At 46.0% G+C, this 25,288-nt stretch overlaps 1 protein-coding gene across 3 annotated transcripts in view; it reads right to left on the reverse strand.

The window, feature by feature from the left end:
* The window catches only part of Itpr2 (inositol 1,4,5-trisphosphate receptor type 2), a 436,608-nt gene that overhangs the window by 45,319 nt on the left and 366,001 nt on the right, over nt 1–25,288 (reverse strand). For all 3 annotated transcript variants that reach the window (XM_052719262.1, XM_052719263.1, XM_052719264.1), the window contains 4 exons: nt 24,867–25,062; nt 20,070–20,162; nt 12,286–12,416; nt 10,412–10,577 (listed from right to left, as the gene is read on the reverse strand). In XM_052719262.1, the coding sequence (XP_052575222.1) occupies nt 10,412–10,577; nt 12,286–12,416; nt 20,070–20,162; nt 24,867–25,062 (586 nt within the window). The remainder of the gene's footprint in view (nt 1–10,411; nt 10,578–12,285; nt 12,417–20,069; nt 20,163–24,866; nt 25,063–25,288) is intronic.

The following is a 25,288-nucleotide window of genomic DNA, read 5'->3' on the forward strand; positions in this document are numbered from 1 at the left end:
TTTAAACTCAAATCTATGGCATTTTCCCTTTGTGCTTTGGACCTCTGGGTGGAGACAGCAGGTTCAGATCTATACTTGAAATAGTTCTTGGGGCAGAACTTGGGGACAGTAGAAGGGACTGGTGGAGAGGGCAAGGAGCCAGGACAATAGAGAATGTATGACTGGGGTCATTTGTCTTCATGGTCACAGGTTCCTGTTCTCTGGGGTGTGGCATTCCCAAGGGTAACCATCACCACACTGATGGTTCCTGCATCATTCTGCTAAGACTGACCTTTGCTCCCAAGTTTAATTTCCATATCTAGTGGCCTTCTAGAGAACTCCACAGGGCTAGCTCCTAGGCTTGTCCAACTTAGCTCACTGAAAGTTGTTTCTTTGGCCCCCTTCCCACCTCTGACAGCAATAAGGATGTCCCATGGACAGGCACTTGGAGCCATCCTCAGGCTCCTGTGCTGACTCTGTGTGGACCTTTCTCTCACCCTCCAAATCCTCCTGTTCTGGGAAAACTCTGCCTCCAGATGCACTCTCTTCCTCCTTGCAGGTACTTCCTCTCCAAGACCCAGCTCAGCCCTTGGCACCACCAGCTCTCATAGACACAACCAGATGGCTGAGCCCTGTGCCTGTAACCCTTTGCTATAAACATACATCGGTTTGCCCTTCATCTTCACTTTACTGTCTGGTTGGATTGTGAGGGCCACCTACACAGCACCCAGACAACCACAGGAATTCAACTAAACTGAATAAACGAAGGAGGGATTGAAGTAGAATGAAAACCTGAGCCATCATGATAGCTAATTAGATTTGGGGAGTAAGAGAAATCAAGAGTGACTCCTATTTTCCGTCATGAGTTTCTGGTAACGTCACCACGGCATGATTCCTCTTTACCAGGGGAACTGACCTGTCATCCAGGCCTCTCCATTCTGTGTGTCTGTGTGTGTGTGTGTGTGTGTGTGTGTGTGTGTGTGTGTGTGTGTGTGTGTGTGTACATGTGTGCAGATGCCCACAAAGACCAGAAGAGGACATGAGATGCCTGGAGCTGGAGCTGCAGGTGCTTGGAAGCCACCCACATGGATGCTGGGAACCAAAGTCATGTCCTTTCCGAGCTCACGGTGTGCTCTTCAGTGCTGAGACACCTCTCTAGTCCCCAGTTTACATTATTTTCTTTGGGATCAAACTTGGGCCTTCACATATGGTGGGCAAATGCTCAACCACCTGTATTGTAGATCTCTAGCCCACGTTTTTCAAAGTTTCAATTTTATTTCAAATCTGCACATCAATTTGCTTTACTTTATGATATTCTATTTATTATAATATAAAAATTTTGTCCAGATTTACTCTAAGTTTACCAAATGAGCCTTCATTCTTTTGAAAAAGTGTGAAGCTTCCAGAAAATCAATATAGACTAGTTGATATAGCATCACTCCGAGCCTTGGGATCCATCACGTGTATTCCACAGGAATGTCATGCCACCACGACAATACCCAGTTCATGGCAAAATCTGGAACCTAGTAGACCTGGGTTTTGTCTGTATACTCATGTGCTGCATACATGCACATGTGTACACATGCATATGGGGCCAGAGGTAGATGTCAAGTATTTTCTCAATCACTTCTCTATTTTGCTTGAGACTAACTAGATGGCCAGCAGCCCCAATATTCCTGCCCTGCCTCCTAAGGATTGCAGGCTCACACTGTTGTGCCCAGCTTTCCATGGGGGAGCTGGACATCTGAGCTCAGGTCTTCGACTTGTGCGGCAAGCACTTCACTGCACTATCTCCCTGCTTGCATCTAGGATTTTGATCTGCAGTACAAATCAACTCACTACTGAGCTGCCTTTACCTTCCTTGCAGAGCTGACAAGCCATGGAAGTGTAGAGACAACGCAGATTTGGGGCTGATTTACTGCCTAGTCATTCATTAACAAATACTGATGAGTGAACCCCACACATAATATGGAAGCAAAAAAATGGTTAATATGTATGTCTATCTCTTTTAAAGAAGAATAGTTAGCTTCACAGAGAGTTGAGTCTCATCTTTGTACAGTAGTAGGGGATTTTGTAGACAAGATCTTGATTACAGCTACCATGTCTTCAAAGCATGGTCATAGATTCTCCTCATCCCAGAGAAGCAAAGAACAGCTCAGGGCAAGAACCCTGGCCAAGGTTACATCATCAGGGTGTGGGACTGTAGGAGGTAGTGTCTACCTGACTAGGGGGTTCACATGCTTTCTACAGTATGAGGGTATATGGCATCAAGCAGAGGCAAGCAGATACCACTGAGCATGGTGTTGCTGTGGGATGTTCTATGTGGCAAATGTGTTGCTAATTAGTCAATAAATAAAACACTGATTGGCCATTGGCTAGGCAGGAAGTGTAGGCGGGACAAGGAGGAGAATAAAGCTGGGAAGTAGAAGGCTGAGTCAGAGAGACACTGCCAGCCGCCATGATGAGAAACAGCATGTGAAGATGCCAGTAAGCCACGAGCCATGTGGCAAGGCATAGATTAATGAAAATGGATTAATTTAAGCTGTAAGAACAGTTAGCAAGAAGCCTGCCACGGCCATACAGTTTGTAACCAATATAAGTCTCTGTGTTTACTTGGTCGGGTCTGAGTGGCTGTAGGACTGGCAGGTGAGAGAGATTTGTCCTGACTGTGGGCCAGGCAGGAAAACTCCAGCTACAAATGGCGTCCAACATGGGGCAAGAGTTTCCACCTAAAACCTGAGAAAAGATTCTAAAACGGAGCTAAAAACAGTTCCTAATTGTCTCTCTCAAATGAGCGGCAGCTGCCGGTTTGAGCAACTGGTGGGTTCCTAGCATGCACGCTTGACCTGCTGCCATATGGCAGGAATGAGGCCTTTGCAAGTGGCACATTAAGCTGCATGGTGGATTTAGACTTTGCTAGTACAAAACAAAAAAAAAGAGGTTTCTGGGCTACACGCTGCTTGGATAAAAGCATAGACCCACGATAGCTCCCAGAGCTGGTGGTAAAGTACCACGGCCATGTTGGGAAGCTGAGGTGGGCAGAGCCAGCAGCCACAGCTGCTGCAGTTTAAAGCAATAGATTCACAATAAGACAGATTCAGATGTAATAGTTTAAAATGTGTGTAAAATATACATAGGCTTAAAAGAGACAAAAAAGGTGATATATACAGTTATATAAACAAATACATAGTTTTAAAAAATAAAGTCTTTAAAGAGACAGTAAAATTAATATAAAAAATAAGCCACGTAAAGATGAATATTACACAGAGAATCTGGATTGTGTTGTCTTTGGGATTTTTAACTGCAGAAAAACATTTGACTGTAAAAGCTGTTGAGTTATGCCAAAATGTATATTTTAAAGGTACCTTGACTTCAAAATTTGGATATAAGGATATGTTGCTTTGGAAAAGAGTCTCTGCTTTTGTTCCCACAGAAAGCCAAAGGCTATGGATTTGTTCCAGATTAAGATACATCAGGTTTGACCAGCCAAAATCCCCTGAAAGGTCTCCGATGACACCATGGCCCAGATGATCCAACATCCAGAACCGTTTCAAGGCAACTGGCTCAGACGATACAGCCTCACAGACTACTCTATGATCCTAAAATTTTCTTTGTTTCCCCATAAGATACAGTGCCCCCCTCCAGCAGGAAGTAGTAAGAGAAGCTATGCCCAAATTCCCAAATTATATATAATTTTACTTTGTTAAGGTTAAAACCTTCCTTTTTGAAAAAAAAAAAAAGGGGGGGGAAGTGCTGTGGGATGGTCTGTATGGCAAATGTGTTGCTGATTAGTCAATAAATAAAACACTGATTGGCCATTGGCTAGGCAGGAAGTGTAGGTGGGACAAGGAGGAGAATAGAGCTGGGAAGTGGAAGGCTGAGTGGGAGAGATACTGCCAGCTGCCACGATGAGAAACAGCATGTGAAGATGCTGGTAAGCCACGAGCCATGTGGCAAGGTATGGATTAATGAAAATGGATTAATTTAAGCTGTAAGAACAGTTAGCAAGAAGCCTGCCACGGCCATACAGTTTGTAACCAATATAAGTCTCTGTGTTTACTTGGTCGGGTCTGAGTGGCTGTAGGACTGGCAGGTGAGAGAGATTTGTCCTGACTGTGGGCCAGGCAGGAAAACTCTAGCCACATGGTGTGATGACAGCCATTCAGGAGCACCCATGTTTATCCTGCTGAGTGAGACTGGAAAAGAGTTCATGAATCCTAGTATTGGGGCTGGGCCTCCAAGATCGGGTAGAGTTCTATGGCTCATGGGGGTTTGGGATTTCATCCAGAACACTCTCTCACTACTGTGAATACAGAGTCCAGCATGTGAACATTGAGGAACACTCTTGGAACTGGGATTTGAAACATAAATGAGAGAAAAATGGATGAAAACACAGTAAAGAAGGGGAGAAAGAAGGAAAGAAAAGGAGGAAGAGGTGTTGCCAGATATTTGATTACACTGTGTAAAGATATGTCACTGTGATTGGTTTAATAAAAAGCTAAATGGCCAATAGCTAGGCAGGAGGTATAGCTGGGACTTCTGGACAGAGCGTGCTCAGGGAAGAAGAAAGGCAGAGTCGTGAGCAGGATGCAGAGGGAGCAAGACATACAGGAGGAGAGGTAAAAACCACAAGTCACATGGCAACATGTAGATGAATAGAAATGGGTTGATTTAAGTTATAAGAGCTAGTGGGATAAGCCTAAGCTGTAGGCCAAACTTTTATAATTAATAATAAGTCTTTGTGTCATTTCTTGTGAGATGGTAGCCCAAAGAAAAATCCATCTATAAAGAGGGGAAGAGGAGGAAGAAGACAGAGAGAAGGAGGAGGCGGTGTCTAGATTGTGAAGTGTCTTAGTGCCAGGAAAAGGAGAGTTTTACAGTAATGGACAGCACCATGTAACTAATGGCTTTTGTACTAGAAAAGTCAGTCTAGCAGCACTGAGCAGGCCCATGTATGGCTGTGAGAATTTGTGGCAGGATGTAGTGAGAACCTGTGGAAGCAGGTCTGTTAGCTCAGGGTGGCTGAAGTGTTGGAAGGAGAGAGCACAGATGCTGATGTGAGGGAGAATTTCCAGCCCTGCTTACTGAAGGCAGAGGTGGAGATCTGTTGCGCCCATATGCCAGCCAGGATCTGGAACTGAGCAGAGGAAGGTGGAGAAGACAGGGGACACTGAGTGTGGGCTGTCCGGGTGGCGGCCAGGAGGCTGCACCAGCTTCACTGTCCAGTAAACATGGAATAGAGGAAGAAGTCTGAAGAGTGTGGTGCTGGCCATGTGCACTCGGCAAAAGTGGGGATAAATGGGCATGGAAGAGAAGCATGTTGAGATGCGGGATGGGGGCGTCAATGCAAAATCAAGACCTCTTTTCTAGGGAACTAGAAAGAAGGGGACATCTCTGAGAGCCAGAGATACAGATGAGGAGGACTGTCCTTTGGGAGGCCACACACAAACAATTTACTGCGAAGAAGTGAAAACATCGACATGTTTCACACCAAAGAGAGGAATGAGAGCTTCGTTTGTTTGTTTGTTTGTTTGTTTGTTTGTTTGTTCCCTAGTTCTTGCCCAGGATTGAAGAAGCGTTCCTTCAGGTCTCTAGACAGGTTTCTTCCCCACACTCCTGAGTGATCACAGGACACTCACTCCAACCTCACTTCCCTCGTCCAGTCTAGACATGGACAAGAGATTCTTCTTTGACCTCAGCCTCCTTCTAGCAAATCTGAGCTCTGCACCGGACAGCCTGGTCTGCCTAAACCACCAAAGCATCCCAGTGACAAGGCCAAAGGACAATGGTCTTCCCAAGTGATGAGGCCAAAGGACAAGGGTCTTCCATTCATGATATTGGCCTGCCTTGCTCTGGCAGTTGGTTGCAAATTATATGTATATATGTATATACATATATACATGTATATGTGTATACTTGTACATATACATATATATGGATACATTTTTACATGAATATGAGAAAGGGAAGGGGGAAGAGAGGCAATACTGTCAGCCATGAAGGCACAGAAACAATACAGATCTCAGACACTTGCTTCCCTTCATGCTGACTGGCAGAAGTAGGCTTTTTACAATGCCCTTGTCAACAATTATGCCACCTTTATAAAAGAGGACTTGGGGGGGGGTCTGTCACCTTTATAAAAGGAGACTTGGGGGGTCTTTCACCTTTATAAAAGGAGACTTGGGGGGGTCTGTCACCTTTATAAAAGAAGACTTGGGGGTCTGTCATCTTTATAAAAGGAGACTTGGGGGATCTGTCACCTTTATAAAAGGAGATGTGGGGGGGGTCTGTCACCTTTATAAAAGAAGACTTGGGGGCCTGTCACCTTTATAAAAGAAGACTTGGGGGTCTGTCACCTTTATAAAAGAAGACTTGGGGGGGGTCTGTCACCTTTATAAAAGAAGACTTGGGGGGTCTGTCACCTTTATAAAAGAAGACTTGGGGGGTCTGTCACCTTTATAAAAGGAGACTTGGGGGTCTGTCACCTTTATAAAAGGGGACTTGGGGGGTCTGTCACCTTTATAAAAGGAGACTTTGGGGGGTCTGTCACCTTTATAAAAGGGGACTTGGGGGGTCTGTCACAATGCACAGGACCTGAGGAATCCCTCAAGCACTTTCATCTCAGCTCACAGGCACAGGTCTCTTGGTGCTAAGACACCAGGCTCAGGAGAATATTCTCCACCTGGATCTGCCCAGAGCCACCCAGAGAGGGACACCCAATAGGCTTTTGGGGTTTACCATGTATGTCTCTGCAAGGCTTGGCTCTGGGATTGTGTCAGTCTGGGTCAAACCTCCAAGCAGAACACCAAAGGGCTGCTCAGGAAATCACCATGCACTGATGTGAATCCAGGGGCCAGAAATGGCATGCTGAGCCTTCTCCTGAGACAAGCCAGCATCTATCTGTCCTGCTGGCCCCAACAGCAACAGCATATCCCACCATGCTGTAGCATGTGGTGATATATTGTGTACCCAAATAATTTGCCTAAAGATCAGAAAACAGAATAAGCCACTAGATTAAACATAGCTGCCATGGGGGTGGCACACACCTTTAATCCCAGTACTTGGGAACCACACACCTTTAATCCCAGCACTTGAGATTTCAGGCCTCTGCTACCAGTATTTGGGAAGTCATACACCTTTAATTCCAGCACTAGGAAGGAAGTAATATGGCTAGGCAGAGAAAAGTACATAAGGCATGAGGAGACAGGAACTGGAGCCCCTTTCGGCTAGAGGCTTTTCAGCTGAAGCCCTTTTTGGCAGAAACCCCTTTCTGCTAGAGGCTGTTTTGGCTGAGGACTCAGAGGCTTTCAAACAGAGGATTCGTGGAGTTGGCGAGGTGAGATGTGGCAGTGGCTTGTTCCTTTGTCTCTGATCTTTCAGCATTTACCCCAATATCTAGCTCCAGGTTTTTTATTAAAAGGCCTATTAGAATTCGTGTTAGAGGAGCCAGCAGGGCGGAGTGTGCATACCACGTTCCCTGGTGCCAGCTCCTCCAGCGTCCTTGAACCCTCCTCCCCTATGCTGTCTGTCTCCTGACTCTTCCTGGATGCTGCTTCCTGTTACACTCCACAGGTTCCACATCTGACCAGGCAGCCTTCCTTCATGCTCCAGATTTTACTATAGTCTGCAGGCTGGGGGTGCCTGTCACTGTCTGCAGAGAAGACACACTGACTCATGCTAGGGTATACCCTGCCTTGGATGTTCACTGCACCCACAAGTCCAGAGCTCCCCAAGTTAAACTCAGGGTATTCATACCTCACTCCCCCGTGATACTCAGCCACTTGGTATCACCCACGCATCCAGCCATCTTTCATATCCATTCCCAACCATCAGGATTTCAAAGTTCTGGAGCTGGAGAGATGGCTCAGTGGTTAAGAGCACTTGCTGTTCTTGTAGAGGAGCAGGGTCTGGTTCCCAGCACCTCCATAGTGGCTCACAACTGTCCACAGCTCTGACCTCTGGTGCACATACATACATGCAAGCTAAACAGTCATACACATAAATAAAAGTAAGAACATTTTTAAAAAATATTTTAAGATTCTATCATCTACTTTCTTGACTCTGCCTTCTACCCCCAACACCGTGCCACAGGCTCTCAGAAACTGGTCTTCCTTACTTATCATCGGGGCTGTGGCAACAACCAGTTACTCTGCCTTCAGGCCAACCCCTGATGAAGGAGTCCCCAGGGTTACTGCAGTGCTCTGAACCAAAACCCGACCCAGTGCCTTTCCTAAATCTACCCTGCCTCAGCTGAATGCCCTCCCTGTGGCCACCTTGCTCTGAAGCCCACACCGGGAACACCGTGACCCTCTGCTATGGTTTGTATAGGAAAGCCCCCTCGGCACATGCTTTAGTGCTTGGTCCCCAGCTGGCGGTTCTTTTCGAGCTCAGAGAACTTGGGGAAGCAGGCCTAGCCGGAGATCAGCCACTAGTGCAGCAGATCAAGGTGTGTAGCTCAACTCCACTTCCAGTCTCTGCTCCCTGACAGCCAGCATGTGGACAGGCAGCCTCGCGCTCCTACCGCCAGAGCCGAGAGGCACTCTCACCGCCAGCCCTGCCCTGCCATGGTGGCCGATTCAAACCAGAACCTGAAGAGACCTTTCATCCCGTAAGCTGCTAGTGTTCGGTCACAGTGACACTCAAAGTAAGTGAAGCCCCGTGCTGTGCGGACACCATTTCCATGCCACCTCTGGTCCTGGCTATTCTGCTTCTACCCACTTCGGCAACTGACTAATCCCTTTGTCTTTGACCATCAGCTCTGCGTCATCTGCCCTAAGAAACATGTTGGCTGTTACTGCTCCTCACCCCAAACTGCAGAAGTGCCCATCCTCTCCTCAGCAACCCAGAGATTTCGCTATCATTTCCCTTGATACACAGCATGTGCGTGCATGCGTGCGTGCATGCATGTCTGTCTGTCTGTCTCAGCACAGACCATGAAGGCTGAAACAGGTCGTGGCTAATATACATTCTTCCCTAGATCATGAATATTCTTTCACATTATTCCCAGGGACATCTCCAGCTGGAGGAATGACGAAGCAGCTTGGAAGAGCCACAGAGGAGAAGGGGACAAGCGAGGAAAGCCACGGCAGGCAGAGAACAGGCTTTACTGAGGCCCAGCTTCAGTTAGATGGAATGACACTGCAGTGAAGACCAAAGGCAGGAGAGTGGAGGGGTGAGTGAGAAGGGACTATAGTGGCCAGTGACGCCAGAGAGAACTGACAGAGAGAGGAAAGGGAGGACTTGAGAGAAAATAACAATGAAGAAAAAGTTGTTCAGCCTGAGAGATGATGATGGGGCAGAAGGAAAGGGTTTGTGTGCACATGTGTAGTATATGTGGTGTGTGTGTGCACACACATGCAGTATATGTGGTGTGTGTGTGCACACACATGCAGTATATGTGGTGTGTGTGTGCACACATGTGCAGTATATGTGTTGTGTGTGTGCACACACGTGCAGTATATGTGGAGTGTGTGTGCACACACGTGCAGTATATGTGGTGTGTGTGTGTACACACGTGCAGTATATGTGGAGTGTGTGTGCACACACGTGCAGTATATGTGGAGTGTGTGTGCACACACGTGCAGTATATGTGGAGTGTGTGCACACATGTGCAGTATATGTGGTGTGTGTGCACACATGTGCAGTATATGTGGTGTGTGTGCACACATGTGCAGTATATATGGTGTGTGCACACATGTGCAGTATATGTGGTGTGTGCACACATGTGCAGTATATGGGTGTGTGCACCCATGTGCAGTATATGTGGTGTGTGCACACATGTGCAGTATATGTGGTGTGTGCACCCATGTGCAGTATATGTGGCGTGTGTGCACACATGTGCAGTATATGGGTGTGTGTGCAGCCTGCAGTATGTTGTGTGTAGTGTGGGTGTGCGGGGTGTGGTAGGTGCACGATGTCGATGTGTGTGGTATGTTCTACAGTATTTTTATGTTCTGTGATGAGCATGTTATATGTGTGTGTAGCTGTAACACTAGGATATTGACTAGTTTTGAATCTAAAATGGTGATTTTAAATGAGTGGAATCTTTGATTCATAATCTAGCAAAATAAAAGTCACTCTGTAATGTACTCAATATGCTATTGTGATTAAAAGCCCATTTGCCAGTTGGTGGAACCTCCTGGCATCTGGCAGCACATTAGACAGGCAGAGGACTGTATAAATTGCAGAAATAATGGTGAAGAGTTTGGGGTGATTCTTGCATCTATTTATGGAAGCAGAGAATGTCAGTCTCATACCACATTACGTAACCTGAATTTTATCCAGCCTTTACAGTAAAACAATTTTTCCTAAAGCATGAAAAAATGGAAATCATTCTCATCCCTTCTTCCTGCTGAGCAGTTTGTCCATCCGCTACCTTAGCATCTGGGGGGACTTATTCATCTTTCATCATAACACCGTGGGGGGCACCTACCACAGATGAAACAGGTTGTCTTGAGAATTTCTTCTTTCTTCTGCTTCTCACTTCTGAGGTCAGCAAAGGTGTCAATGATCACACCAAAAATCAGGTTCAGAACGATAATAATGACGATGAAGAAGAAGAGGAGGTCGTAAACCACACGGGCAGCAAATAAGGGCTCCTGCAACAGAAGGGCAAAACACACCTCTAACACACACACACACACACACACACACACACACACTTCGTGGCGGTTGAGTTAGCACACTGTCTAGCACAAACCCGATGTTCAACAGGTATCCTCTGAGTGAACACACACAGTAGCCCCGTTAGGAAAAGGAAAGCTCCCTCTGCCCTTCTTTTCCTCCAGCTAAGGGAGTGCCTGAAGCCTGTTCTCAGAATTCTTCCATTTCTCTGGGGCTGATACATCTCCCCCAAGAGGACCACACTTTCTTGTGTGCTTTTACTAGTGATGGATATAAAATGTCTGCACAGGCTCACGTTGTTGTTTGGACTCTTGGTCCTCATCTGGTTGGGGAGGCTGTGGAACCTTCAGGAGGTGGAGCCTCACCAGAGGAAGTGAGTCACTGGGGGCGGGCCTTGTCCCTTCTCCACTTCTGCTTGCTGAGGGTGGAAGCAATGTGGCCAGCTGGCCTCCCGGCCTTGCGCCACTCTTTCTCTAACTGAAGTTGTGTCTTTCCCAGGATGAGGGGATAATCCCACAGAACTGTGGCCCAAAATGGCCCTTCTTTCCCTCGTTTGCTTTGGTTGGGCATTTTGTCACAGCATTGAGAAACACAATCATGCAGGTTTCTCCCAGACACCAAGCCAAAGGGAGTCAAACACAACCGCAAGGCTAGCCGAGGAAAACTGGTGCTTTCTCAGCTTCTGCAGTAGTTCTGGCCTTGTTCTGACAAGGTCAAGTATGTGTGTCCTATCTGGTCTGCAATGTTAAAACACACATCAGAGACCACGGGATCCAGCTGTTTACAGGAGAGCCGAGCTTTTTAGCAAGATGACTGGACATTATATAACAGGCTAGTTGCAGAAGAAAACTGTATGCTTCCAGCCTGGTGCTTCAACATTTACAGTTACTGAGGAATGTTCTCACTTTGCCACTTTAATGTATGAAATTCTGTTAGAACTCATCCACACTTTATATTCGCCCTGGTAAATAATGGCGGTTCTTCCTATGCAGAAGCAGAGTAAATCCTGGCACCTGGGGATTCTGTAGGCACAGGCAGCCGAGCTGCTGGGCTCTATTTACCAATCAGTTCCTGTAGAGTTTGTGGCTGTGACTTTGTTGCTGTGACATAATGTGCGGTTCAGACTGGAGCCCAGCTGACATCCAAAGGCTTTTAGTTCACCTCTGTTCCCCCAGGATTCCACTGTGCAATTAACTGTCCTACAGCCACTGCTATACTTTAGACAAATGATGCTGTAGTCCTGAAAATCAAGACCATATGTAAACACTGGTAAGGAAGGGAACAAGACAGAAGCAAGGCCTGTGTTCTACGGGCCTGTCACAGCCTCAGGGAGGCTGAGCAGAAGAAGAGCAACTTCAAGGCCAGCCCGGGCTACAGAGTGAGTTCAGGTCCAGCCTGGGCAATGCAGTGAAACTCCTAATCTCAAAGTTTAAAAAGTAAAAAGAGGGCTGGGGATATGTTGTGTTGATAGTTCAATTCCCAATTTAGGAAGGGAGGGAGGGAGGGAGATGGGAGGGGGAGGGGAAGGGAGGGGTGGACAAAAGGGAAGGGAAGGAAGGAGAAAGGGAAGGGAAGGGGCTGAGGGAGAGAGGGAAGTAATGGGGGAGGACATGAAGGAGGGTCAGAGGGAAGGAAGGAAATAATCATGTGCTTCTTAAACTAAGCCCTTCCCGTCTTGCTCACATCTTTGGATGGTCGTCTCAGCACATCCCCCACGCCACCGCCATTCCGGAGGCCCTGGTTCAGCACCGTGACAATGCACATGAGCAGGGTGTCACACGTCCGCTCAATTCCATCCTCACTCCCCTCATCAGCTGCAGAGACACAAAGGTTTTGAAAACACGCTATTATCTACATCCAAGAATCTGCTTCTATTGTGCTGAACAGAATTTTTTTTGAAGTCACATGACATCTGCTTCACATGTGACCACCACACATGACTGGCACATGTAGAGCCACACACTTATAATACCTTGAGATTTTGCTTTTCTTGCCTTGGTGGAAAATGACAGAATAGAAAGGTAAACTGTGACAAGGTTAAGACTCATGTGCCCGACTGTAGTGGAGACTGTGGTCAATGCAGCTCTCTACCCAGACTGCCAAGAGGTTCAGATGAATGACCAGGCCAAGGACGTGATCCGGACTGGGGCAGGTACCGACCTCCGCAGCTTCATACAGAATGAGGGTTGGCCAAGGACCACGTCAGGCATGTTAGAACTGCACACAGTAGGAGCTTACTACTGGGGCAGCCACAATTCTATTATTTGGAGTAAGTTTCAGAGTTTGAGGGACCACTTGGGACTAGAGATGAAACTCTGCTTAGGAATGAGAAGAAAGGAAAAGATACAATGTGTCAGAAAAGTCCTGAGATTGACCCCATGCTGAAAGATCCAGACAGAAAACAGAAAGCCATTTAAAGCTAGGACTGTCAGCTCATCTGGGCACAAGAAACAGGATTCTGTCACGTAGTAAATGAGCAGAAAGGCAAAGGCTCATTTTGTTACAGAGTTAAAGAACCTCACCTCAGGGGACTTGGGGACCTGGGGCTACAGGCTGCATGTCAAGGCAAGAATGTAAAAGCAACCACTGGCCATGGGGAAGGAAAGCCATCTCATGGAGTGATCCATGGCCAATGCCTGTGTAGGCATCGTTAGGAGAAGGCTGAGTTCTCGCTTCTGAACAGATTTTATTTTATATCCTATGAAGAGGGACCCTGATGTTTTTACATGAGTCCAAGTTGCTCCTTCTAAAGCTGGAATACCCCTGGCAGGAGGGCTGCATGCAGACACAGGCAGACGGTAAGATTTCTGGTTTGGAAATCTGAAGGAATTTGGGGAGGAAGGAGCAATGGGGACTGGGGCAGCTTTGAGGTGGTGACAGATGAACAGGACAGAAAAAGGAAGGCAGTGAAAGGGAAAGAGATTGTCACAGAGAATTTCTGAGTTCCAGGAAGGAGGTCATATGGAGCACACCTACCGCTACTTCGCAAAAGTCAGACTTTTTTTTTCTTTTTTTGGTTTTTGGAGACAGGGTTTCTCTGTGTAGCTTTGCGCCTTTCCTGGAACTCACTCTGTAGCCCAGGCTGGCCTCGAACTCACAGAGATCCGCCTGCCTCAGCCTCCCGAGTACTGGGATTAAAGGCGTGCCCCACCACTGCCCAGTGAAGTCAGACTTTCAATCAAAGCAAATGAGTAACGAGTGTCGTGGGATGTTAGATACATTTTACTAATTGGAACTCTCTGGTTGTAGCATAGCAAATGCCAACTGAAGACCACTATGTGCCAGTTTGGTGGGCACATGGAAGTGACGGGAAATGAAGTTGTCTGGGAGCCAGGGAAATCCATACATCACACGTGATTAGCCATGGCGAAATAAAATGGACTGGCTGCCATACAAAATGCCACCACCATTACCAGGCACGAGAAAAATACAAATCACAACTACACTGATGTCCCATCTCACCCCATATCAGCCGGCAACCATCAAGATTAAAAAAAAAAAAAAAAAAACAATAACAACAACAAAAAACCCAACAACTGTTAGTGAGGGGGTGTGTGTGTGAATGTGACCCTTTTACACAGCTGGTGGGATAAGCTAGTACAGCCACTATGGAAATAAGCATGGAAGTTCCTCATAAATTAAAACTTGGGCCAATACATGATCTGGTTCAGATTCCAAAGAATCAAGGACAGCTCACTACAGAGACCTGCATGCTCATGTTTACTGAGGCCTTGCTGCCACAGTAGCCAGAAGACGGAAGCGTCCTGGGCATACATCACAGATGAAGGGCCCAATAGAGAAAGAACTGTGCTTTGTGTATACAACAGTTTCCTTCATTCATAAACAAGAAAGAAATTGTATTATTTGTAGGGAAACGGATGGAACAGGACTCACAAAGACAAGAATTGTGTGTTTTCTCTCACATGTATGACTTAGAAGACATGAAATTGCAAAGGGGTAGGGAACTATTCAGGCTGTGGAGGGGGGAGGGGAGCCAAGAAAGGGTAGCAGGGATTGAATATGCTCCAAGTTCATTAAATGCCAATATGGAAATGTCATAACGAAGCTCACGACTTTGTGCAATTGACAAGAACTAAGCACAGAGGAGAGACAAGGCAGAGTTACTTAAGTTTTTGAAATATAAAAATTGGATGGGTAAAATTTTATAAAATGAGTTGGCTACAAATACACACCAAGAGGTCTGGCTTACCATGTGGCATGTACCCTGTGGGGGTGAGGGGGTGGGGGTGGGGGTGGGGGGGGGTGGGAGTAGGGGTGGGGGGTGCCCAAGTCAGGTCGGTGCCAGCATTGGCCTAGTCATCTTGCTCAGTGGTAGCCACACAGGCATGCTGGGGTCATACAGCAGCCTCTATGAGCTCTATTAAAAGGTTCTACTGTTTGCCATGAGTCCACTTTCCGCTCTCAGTGTGTCATTCGGGGATCCCATAGGTAAGCGCCCCCTTGTGGTCACTTGTGTGACAAGCTGATCCTTCCAACAGGAGCTTTGTGTGAGGAAAAGGAGATACAGGTGTAAGTATCTCAGCCTACAGGAACCTTTCGGTCCCCAAGAAGGGCGGGTCAGCAGATGAGAAAACACATAGCAGCCTGAGTGGCAGTGGCCTCTGCACTGAGTATCCGAAGAAGTGCCTGGCCAGCACAGTCAGGCCTAAGACAGTCCCTCAGATACAACGGGACACACACACACACACACACACACACACACTTAGAACAGTGCTTGGTACATCGTTAGGGCCCAGTGAATACAAGTTATCAATTACCCACATACAGTGGCTGTTAAATCTTACAAAAAGTCATTGTTTAACACAATAACAAATCTGACACTTGAGTGATTTTGAAGTTATCCATTTTTAGTTGACAACCAGAAAACACATTTTTTTCTTAATAATGATAAGAAAAAGTTTCATTTGAGGAAAGGAATAAACATATCCTACTGGATCTGAAGCTATTATCTCACCCAGAATGTTAGTCTATACATTAAAAAAAGAATACTGGACACTAGCTGGAGATGGTCAGTGCTTAAGATAACTTGCTGGTCTTCCAGAGGACCAGAGTTCAGCTCCTAGCACCCATGTGGGATGGCTCACAATGCCTTAACTCTAGCCCTGGGGGATCCAATGCCCTCTTCTGGCTTGACATACACTCACACAAACACACAAATACATAAATAAAAGTACATCTTAAAAAATACTGGACATGCTTGAACATAAGTATTTATTAATGTCCCCTTTTATGCTTTAACAATTAAATTATTTGTTGTTCGTGGCTCCTGTGAACACAGCAGCCTGGAGCTGAGATTCCTTTGAAAGTCTGAGAGCAATTCAAACCCTCTCGTCTTAAACTTTAGCGACAATACACCCATTATAGAAATGATGATCCTAAGCTTTTTTGTAACTAGGAAAATGTTTTAAAACACTGGTAGCCAATGGGAATCCAAAATGTAGCATGTGTTAGCTTAACAAGTTCTGCTACCCACCAACCTTCTCTATTAAAATAGGATGACAGGAGATTAAAATTGGTCTCATAAATGCTAAACACATGTGAACTTTATTCTCCTGAATGTGCAAATGGCATTGACTCACAAAGCACCCGTGATTATACTTTCAGTATTGTCTCAACAAGGCTTGGCTTTTCTGGAAAAGTCAGGGTTTTTTTTTTGTGAGGGGTGTGGATTTAGGTAAGTATTTTCATTTGAGATTGTGGCAGGCTTGAAGCAAGTGAAATACAAAGTTTTTTGGAGTGTTTTTCAAGTTGAATTAGTTGCCAGTTGTCACATGAATCCTCTGTTGCTGGGAAAATGCCCTAACCTGCACCTGCAGGAGCCTTCCCAGGGCCAACACTGTGTCTTCCAGCCATGCCCTGCCTCCTACACAGGCTGTGTGCCTGACTGTGTCTTCCAGCCATGCCCCGCCCTTACACAGGCTGTGTGCCTGACTGTGTCTTCCAGCCATGCCCTGCCCTTACACAGGCTGTGTGCCTGACTGTGTCTTCCAGCCATGCCCCGCCCTTACACAGGCTGTGTGCCTGGGCCCTTTGTGATGTGCACAAGACAGCAAACCAAGGCCCCACAAATGCACACCACAGCTCACGAAATAGAACTGCATTCCGGCCCTGGACAGGAAAGCTATTTTTAAGTCCAGGCGACATGTGTTGCACAACAGACACCAGACTTCAGCTTTCCCTCCACTAACATGACTAAATGCACACAGCCAACATTTCAAGAAGCTGAGAAGATCAAACTCATGGGCTTTTCGATCAAATAACTGCAGCTAACTACGTTCTGCCAAAATTTAGAGAAAATAAGCCCCGGAGATAAAATCTACACACTTTTAATCAAATTACTGTAATTATTCATATTGGCAAAATTGATAGGAAGTAAGGCTCAGAAGGTCGAATCCACTGGGGGCGTTGGTGGCGCACACCTTTAATCCCAGCACTCAGGAGGCAGAAGCAGGTAGATTTTGGTGAGTTCAAGTCCAGTCTGATCTACGTATTGAGTTTCAGTACATCCAGGGCTAAATAATGATACCCTACTTTAAAAAATTAGAACTTAAATTACAAAAACAGAAGTCAAATTCAAAGACTTCTCAAATTCTAATGAAATCAATTTTAACACTTGAATGCCAAGTGCTAAAGGCTGGCTCTGCTGTGGCTTCTTGTGGCTTCAGCTCTGGCTGGGGGAACCTCCACTAGTTAAGCTGTCCCCCCACCTCCAGCTCCAGGATGGTTTCCAACACCTCTGGCAGCTTCTCTACAAGATTTCCACACACTGCTACCATTGTACCCCAAATGACAGAGACTTTGGGGAAGGGGGCAGTGTACCTGGGGTGAGGAACTGTCCCTATGTCCTTAGAAAAGTGAGAAACATCTGTAGTCAGGGACTTGGTGGAGACAGACTCTGAAACCTGCTGATGAATGACTTCATGTAACAGAAGGTGCTCAGGTGGGTCCTTGAGAGGATGCTGTGGGGAGGAGGTGGGATGACAGCACAGACTGACCTGGGACTGGGGGTGAGCAGGCACTGTGCCCCAAAACCAGTGAGGTGGCTTTCACAAAGAATTTCCTAATTTTAAAAAATTTTAGAGAGTACATAGATTGATAGTTTATTTGTGCCATATTTCTCTCTCTCTCTCTCTCTCTCTCTCTCTCTCTCTCTCTCTCTCTCTCTCTGTGTGTGTGTGTGTGTGTGTGTGTGTGTGTGTGTGTGTGTGTGTGTGTAAGAGAGAGAGAGGAGGGGGGAGGAATGAATGTACATGCACATGAGTGTGGAAGCCAGAGGTCGACCTTGGTTGCCTTTCTCAATTACTCTTAGCTAGAATGGCTGGCCACTGAACCCTAGGGATCCTCTTGTCCTCTTCTCCCCAGCTTTGGGGGTACACATGTATACTACAGTGTCCAGGTGAGTGTGTGTGTATGTGTGTGTGTGTGTGTGTGTGTGTCCTGGGAATTGAACTCATGACCTCATGCTTGTACAGCAAGCACTTTACTGATTGAGCCACCCGGCCTGTCCCATTTGTGACATATTTCTAGGGAGCTGAAGAATTTCACAAAGCATGACCGTGTGCATCTGAGAGTGTTTGCAGGCCCTGAAATTCCTGTTGCTGTCCTCTGCAATATTCCCAGATATCTTATGGAAATATCTAGAGCAGAAGTTGAATTCTTTTTTAATCTGTGAGGATCCAGATGAAACTTCTCAGGGCCTTTGGGCCACACCCACTTCATATTATATATCTTCCATCAAAAAGTTAGAAATGGCATAACCCATGTAAAGACAAGTGGTGAATCAGATCTCTAAGCTCTGACCAAGGGCTTGTCATGGCCAAGGATGACATGACCAGGAAGAACAGAATTAGGGAACAGAAGGACATTGAAACCTGGAAACCACGGTCCCAACATATTCACATCCTAACATTTTGGGTTGGCATAAACACACAGAAACAAATGTACAGCTTCATTTGTGAGCTCCTAAACTCCCAATTATAGGAGCCCAGGGTAGGTATTTATGGGATAACAGCTAAACCACCAAAGAATGGTACTTTCGCCAAGAGAGGGCCAAATGCAGGTCAATAATGTGAGATGGGCTTGAGATGGCTCAGTGGTTAAGGGTACACACTGCTGCTGCAGAGGACCTGAGTCAGTCCCTACCATACTCAGCAGGCAGTTCACAACTGCCTGTAACTCCAGGTCAAGGGGATGTAACACTCTCTTCTGGCCTCTAGGTGCTTACACACAAGTGCCATATACATAAATAGAAAATAAAAATAAATCTTAAAAAGAGAGTGTATGAGGTGACTCAAGAGGGGTCCCAACACCCAGTGTTCAGCAGCTTGCCAAGGAGTATGACGTCAAGAGCCTCTGCTGTGACCTGTGGGGGAAGCTGGAGGAATTGGAGGGACACACACAACATGGCTGTAGAGAGTGGATGCTCAGTAAGCCAAGAAGAGCTGGTTCTCAGGTGAGCTTTGACTGGGGGTCAGGCAAACTTTGCTGGAAACATCTCAAGTGCCTGTACCATTGGATACTACATGGAATGAATACAGCGTTGAATTCTCTCTCTAGGTCAGAAAGTATGAGATTCAGTCAGTGGAAGGGACCATTCATCCCCTGCCCACCAACAGTCCAACATCTCAAGAAAAAAGTAAGTTAATGCTCCATCCTTCCACTGTCTTTCACGACACTTCCCTCAACTGCTCTGCATTTATTTCACCACTTGACTGACTCTACACTTCTTTAGCTGTGACAACTTTGGAGTTACATAAAGATCTACTATCAACAAGGGCTCGGTATAGCTCATAGGTAGAGCACGCGCCTAATATGAATGTGGCCCTGAACTCACCTCCAAATACATACACACCATCAGTTGTATCTCCTGCTTTCAGAAATACATCACTATTTTTTCTATAATTTAGAAAACATCATCTATGCTATGTTCCCAGACTCCTGCTACATCTTAAGAGAATGGCTTAGAACTAAAGTTATTTTTACACATCTGTTTGCTCCTGAGGAGGGAGAGGGATTTTTTTCATTCATTTTTCTGTCCTTATAAGCTATCCAAACATAGTTCTGAAAGCCTGCACACCATAAGCCAGAAAAATGGAAAGCCCAGGGTTACAGCCAGGATTATAGAGTAGAATCCATGCTTTCCCACATCCCTTGCTGGTAGCCAAGTAGTCAGAAGGGGACCCCTTAGTGTGGGCTGCTGTTTGGGAGTAGCACATTCCGGACAATGAATCTGCCAGGTTTGGGTAGACAGAAACACTGTGGGCAACAAGGTAGCTCAGTATAACAAATGAAGAATTCTTTCTCTAGCTTGGATTATTGTGGTCCTTTACCCTCTGTTCTTCTATTTCAACACATTATGCAATTCTAAGATCAACTCTCATGGACATAATAAAATATCTAATTACATGTTAGAGGGACTAGTACAGACCTGAGTTGTCAGTACATACCTGTGTTCAAAGATGGGATCGTGGTCGAGCAGTTTTCCTTCTGGCAGGTTCCCATCATGGAAGGTAAGGTCATGGTCGGAGCCCCGTGATCACCTGGGAGGACAGAGAGCAGAGCATTGTAGAGAGGCATAACACACACGACATATGGACACAACCACAGAGTTTAAAGACGTCTGTGCTTCAAGCTGCATTCCCAAAGCCTCCTGCTAAGTTATCCTGGAGCTCTGAGCATGGTTTTGTTTGTTAAAGCAATTTTATACATAGAGAGTAGATTTATTGCCAATGTGCAAAAAGCTCCATTCATACAATTTTTTTCTTTTAGTGGCTGTGATAAAGTATTAATAATATTGTTGACCTAAATCACCATGAATACTAATATTTCTAAGGCCAGGTGCATTCAAGGTTCTGACCTGGGCTGTCAGGACTGCTTCCTCCCAGCCCAGTGAGCCCCCCGCAGGCTCAAGTCACCAGTCCCTGTGGCTGAGGTAAGGACCTCGGGTAGGCAGTTCACACCATGAAGTATGGACCCCAGGGAAAAAAGGCTTCAATCAGCCCAAGGATAGAAGACTCTTTTTTCTCTGTTTTCTTCTGAGTCCCCAGGAACCCCTCTTTCTGCTGGCTCCCCACTGGCTTCACTGACCCACATGGTACAGAGATAATGACCTTTCTATTTGCATGAAACAAAGTTAAACTTGAAAGTTTGATTCATACGCTGAGAGGACCAAAAGAAGTAGATGCTACAAACAGGAGCTGGTATCGGAAGGAGATGTGAAGAGTGGGTGGGCTGGGGAGGCACCGGTGTCCCCAAAGATGCTGTGACAGCACTGGGAAGGAGGGTCACTGTTACTGTCAGCACTGATGTGGACCAGGAGTGCAAGTCGGTGGTCAGAGAGGGACAGAGGTGGAGTTCTGAGTGAGCCCTGCTGACAGTCCCCGAGTAAGGACTTGATGTGTCACACTAGGCTCCAACGGCTCAGAATCCAAGGCTTTGGAGAACGGACGGGATGTGAAGAGGCAGAGATGTAACTGGAGCTGACAGACTCGTAAAGCAAAGGTTAACACAAAGCCACGCAGCAGAAGAGAGAGGGAGCTCGAGTTCTAGAAGGGAAAGGAAATAGCTACTTGGAGAAGGACTCACTAGTGGAATCACAGGGTTGATGAACGTGACATGGAGCACAGAGCCCAGGGGTCACCAAGGTGCAATTTACAGTATCAGAGGAGAGCGAAGGACACAGCAGGCCGAGCCATGCAAACCTCTAGCCCAGCACTTTCCACCAAGCACCCAACAGATGGTGCAGATCCTTGGAGAGAACCAGAGCTGTGGCTGGAAGGGCCAGAGGGAGAGCTTAGGTTATGAAGCCACGTGGGCGACTTCTCCTCTACTCTGCGTAAGTGAGAATGAGGATAGGGCGGGTCTGAGGAACACTGTGCCCCCTGTCAGGAGAACTTCCCTTTCTTGTGCTTCTCCATGACCCTGCTCTGACCATGCTGGAGTGGCCGCTTCTTGCCCACTGAGCAGCAGATCTTAGGCAGGGCGCTGTCTTCCTGCTCCCCCCAGCACTGTAAGGACATGCCCTCGAGCTCTGACTTTCCACCTTTCCACTTGTCCCCACCTGTGGGGTTTCTGATCACTTTATACCTGCATTCTTCTGCAACCCAAATGTCATCACTACCTGGAGTGTGTTAGCCTCAGTAATTTCACCCATGGTCAACTTTGTGAGTGACAGTGCTCAAAACACAAGAATGAAGATACCATGTGCCAATTGAGATCGTGGTGTAGGTTAGATACTTCCTGAGATTGAAGCCTGGCTGTGAAGTGTTGAGAAGTGATCAGGCATGGCGTCTCTCCCCTCACAGTTGGGTTAATGTACTCATGGATTACTGCTTTATCTCTACAGTGGGTTTATGATAAAGCCTGGTTTACCTCTCCTCATGGTGGGGTACCCTATGTTGGTATCTGTTACAGAACAGCCTCTTCAGATGCCAAGCAGATTCCCGGAGCCTCGGGAACCATGGACTAAATGAACCTCTATTCTTTAAAAAACACCATGCTTCTAGTAATCTGTTATGGCAACAGAAAGCAGACTTAAGGCAGATGCTGCTACATGGTGTTAGAAATGAAATTCAAAGTTCGGAAACAAAGATGCTTTTTCTAGGACCTTAAGCTATGAAACAAGAACTTTCAACCCACAGAGAACCAGGAGTTCAAGTCTGTTAGCTGCCCCTACGTGCTGCACTTTCATAGTATTTGCAAAAGGTTTTTTTTGTTTTTGTTTTGTTTTTTGTTTTTTGCACTGGTTTCTATACTAATGTGCATACACACTTTTCAGTAAAGACAGAGCTTGAAATTTTAGCTTTAGTGTTTCTTATGTTGTATTTTTTACCAACTTCCTTTTCAAACAACATAAAATATTTACCACCAAATTAAAAATAAAACAGTAACTACTGTATATGTTTGTTTTGGAAGTTGGAATGCTTCTGTTTCACATGTTTTCTCTACTGCACAAACTGTGGCCAGGCCTCTAATCTAGCAAGTAATTAAAAGTCGAGGCTTGCTGAGTGCTAAGGATGGACAGTTCCTAAGGAGTTTGGAAAGAGTGGAGTACTGAGAATTTACATAAAGCCTTTCCTTCACACACATGAAACCTGCTGGACTGGTTTGAATTTTCAGTGTCCCTCAAGGGCCATAGACTGAGGGTATGGGCACCAGCTCAGGGAGCTATCTGATCTTTTGGGAGGTGAGGTCTAGTGTGGGGGTCAATGGGGATGTACCATTGAAGAGGTATTGGGCACCCTCCTCTCTGTCTCTCTGCCTCAAAGCCACTTCAGGGTGAGAATCTTTGCTCAACTACCATGTTCTGTCTTGCCATAGGTCTAAGGGGATGGGGCGAAGTGACATTAACTAAAAACAAAAGCTGCCAAAGTAAGTCATTCCTTGTATTAAAGTTATTTTCTTGGGCCTTTTAATTACAACAATGAACGGAAAGTTGACAGTATGCCTGTTAAACTCTAGAAAAGTCATATGAAGTTGTTACATTTCATGCAACCACATAGTTCATGGTCCTGAAAACAAAGACTAGTATTTGGTGTGGTGTTCAAGAATGTCTCCAGTGAAGAAGTGTTTCTAATACTTGTGTAAAGCATTTAGGCTCACTGATGAATGACTGTGAACACCACTTCGTCAGTCCATAATCTTATGAAAGAAATCACATATATTCGACAATTAAGAATTATCTGTTATCTTGTAGATTTGTGGGAGTTTCCCTTGCATCAGGCTCTACTTGACCCCCAAAGCACCCCCTTCCAGTCATCTCTTTCAGTGCTCCCCCTCCACCTCATACTGGGTCGCCTTGTCCAGCCTAAATACAGGGCGAAGTGCCTTACAGCAACTTGACATGCCATGCTTTGCTGATACCCATGGGAGGCCTGCCCCTTTCTGAACAGAAGCAGAGAAGGAGTGGATGCGATGTGGGAGGGAGGTAGAAAGGAGGGAAGGAGGGGAAACTGTGGTCGGATGTAAAATAAAATAAATTAAAGAAAGGAAGAGAGAGAGAGAGAGAGAGAGAGAGAGAGAGAGAGAGAGAGAGAGAGAGAGAGAAAGAAAGAAAGAAAGAAAGAAAGAAAGAAAGAAAGAAAGAAAGAAAGAAAGGAAAAGAAAGAAAGAAAGAAAGTCTGTTAAAGGCAAGAAGGAATACTGCATATGTTTCCACTAATTAAATCTTAGCTTTAAAGTCAATGGTTTGAGGAGAAATCATGTCTTTTTGGGATTCCCTGTCTCTATAAATGGTAATTAGTGGAATCAAGAAAACATCACAATATAAAACCATGGTTTCTACAGACCAAAGCAGGGTTGGGGGAAGGTTAAGGAAGGAATTTGACCCAGCAACAAAAGAGTGTGTATGAGAGGTGAGAGAGCAAACAAAAGTAACCCGGGAGGATGGGACCTCATGCCAGGGCCTCTCAGTAAGTGGCCCAGGGCAAACATCATTCAGGCTCTGCAGCAGTCACAAGCTGAGGAATGGGGCCCTTTAGCCACAGCCTCTAAGCATGTCTTCCAAAACACACTTCTTACTATCTGATGATTTCCAAATCCAAGCATTCATCATTTTAAGTGTTTTGAATATAATACAATGCATGTGGAAAATGGCTGAGTGGTGGCGTAGGTGCCGGACGCTGCTCTTTGAGGAAATGGGAAGAAGAGGAAAACAGAATCCTGGAATTGCCTGCCGAGAAGCTGTGGCGGCCTCCAGCAATATGGTCAGCATTACGAAACCCTGAGAGACGGAGCGCAGATGAGGTCTCTTGTGTATTCCCAACCCACACTGACAGCATACAGGCTAAAGTACTTCGAATTCTCAACTCTTAGAAGTTGAATTAGTTACTTTAATCATTGTGAGGATCAAATACCTAACAACGAGCAACTTGAGGAAGGAATGGACAGTTTATTTTGGCTAACGGTTCAAAGAGATACAGCCCGACATGGCGGCAGCCCAGGCAGCTGGTCACACTGTGTTAGTAGTCAGGAGGCTGAGAGCAGACAGGAAGCGAGGCTAGACTAGCCAACCCAAGGCCCACCACTTCCTCCAGAAGGCTCCACAGTGCCACCATGTGGGGACCAGATGTTCCAACACATGAGGCTGGGAGGACATTGCACCCTCAAGCCACAGGAGCAGTAAACAAGACCACATTTCAAAAGAGTGAAAGTAAACTTTCCCCTATCCCTGCTTGTCTGAAATCCCCAGACAAGGTGTGTACAAGTTAGAACTACCAGCGGAGCTCAGAGGATGGAATGGCTACCTGTAACTGGCGTTCTGTTTTTCAGTCTGTCCACTTCCATGGTGAAGTCATCCTTTAGGAAAAGAAAGCCGATGATGGAGAACAGGTAGACCAGGATGAGAGCCAAGACCGCTGTCAGGATGATAGAGCGGCCATTCCGTGTGACACTTTTGATGACGTTCAGCAGGGTCTCTTCTCTGTACACCAAATCAAAGAGCTACAGAAATAACAATTAAAAATTAACCTTCAAACAAATAACATTTTTAAATGAACCCAAACAGCCGAGCTAGAATACAAGGAGACATCATTTTAGTGAAGACAGCCCTAGCAGCATGTGATGTGCATGTTGGCTTAGACACTCACTTTCATTTGAATTTAGAAAATTTATAATATTAGGCACCTGTAGTTTATGGGGCAGTTGAAAAATTCATTAAATTTGTTGT

Source organism: Peromyscus californicus, unplaced genomic scaffold (genome assembly GCF_007827085.1).
Source record: "Peromyscus californicus insignis strain IS unplaced genomic scaffold, ASM782708v3 Scaffold_6__1_contigs__length_162567912, whole genome shotgun sequence".
NCBI lineage: Eukaryota > Metazoa > Chordata > Mammalia > Rodentia > Cricetidae > Peromyscus > Peromyscus californicus.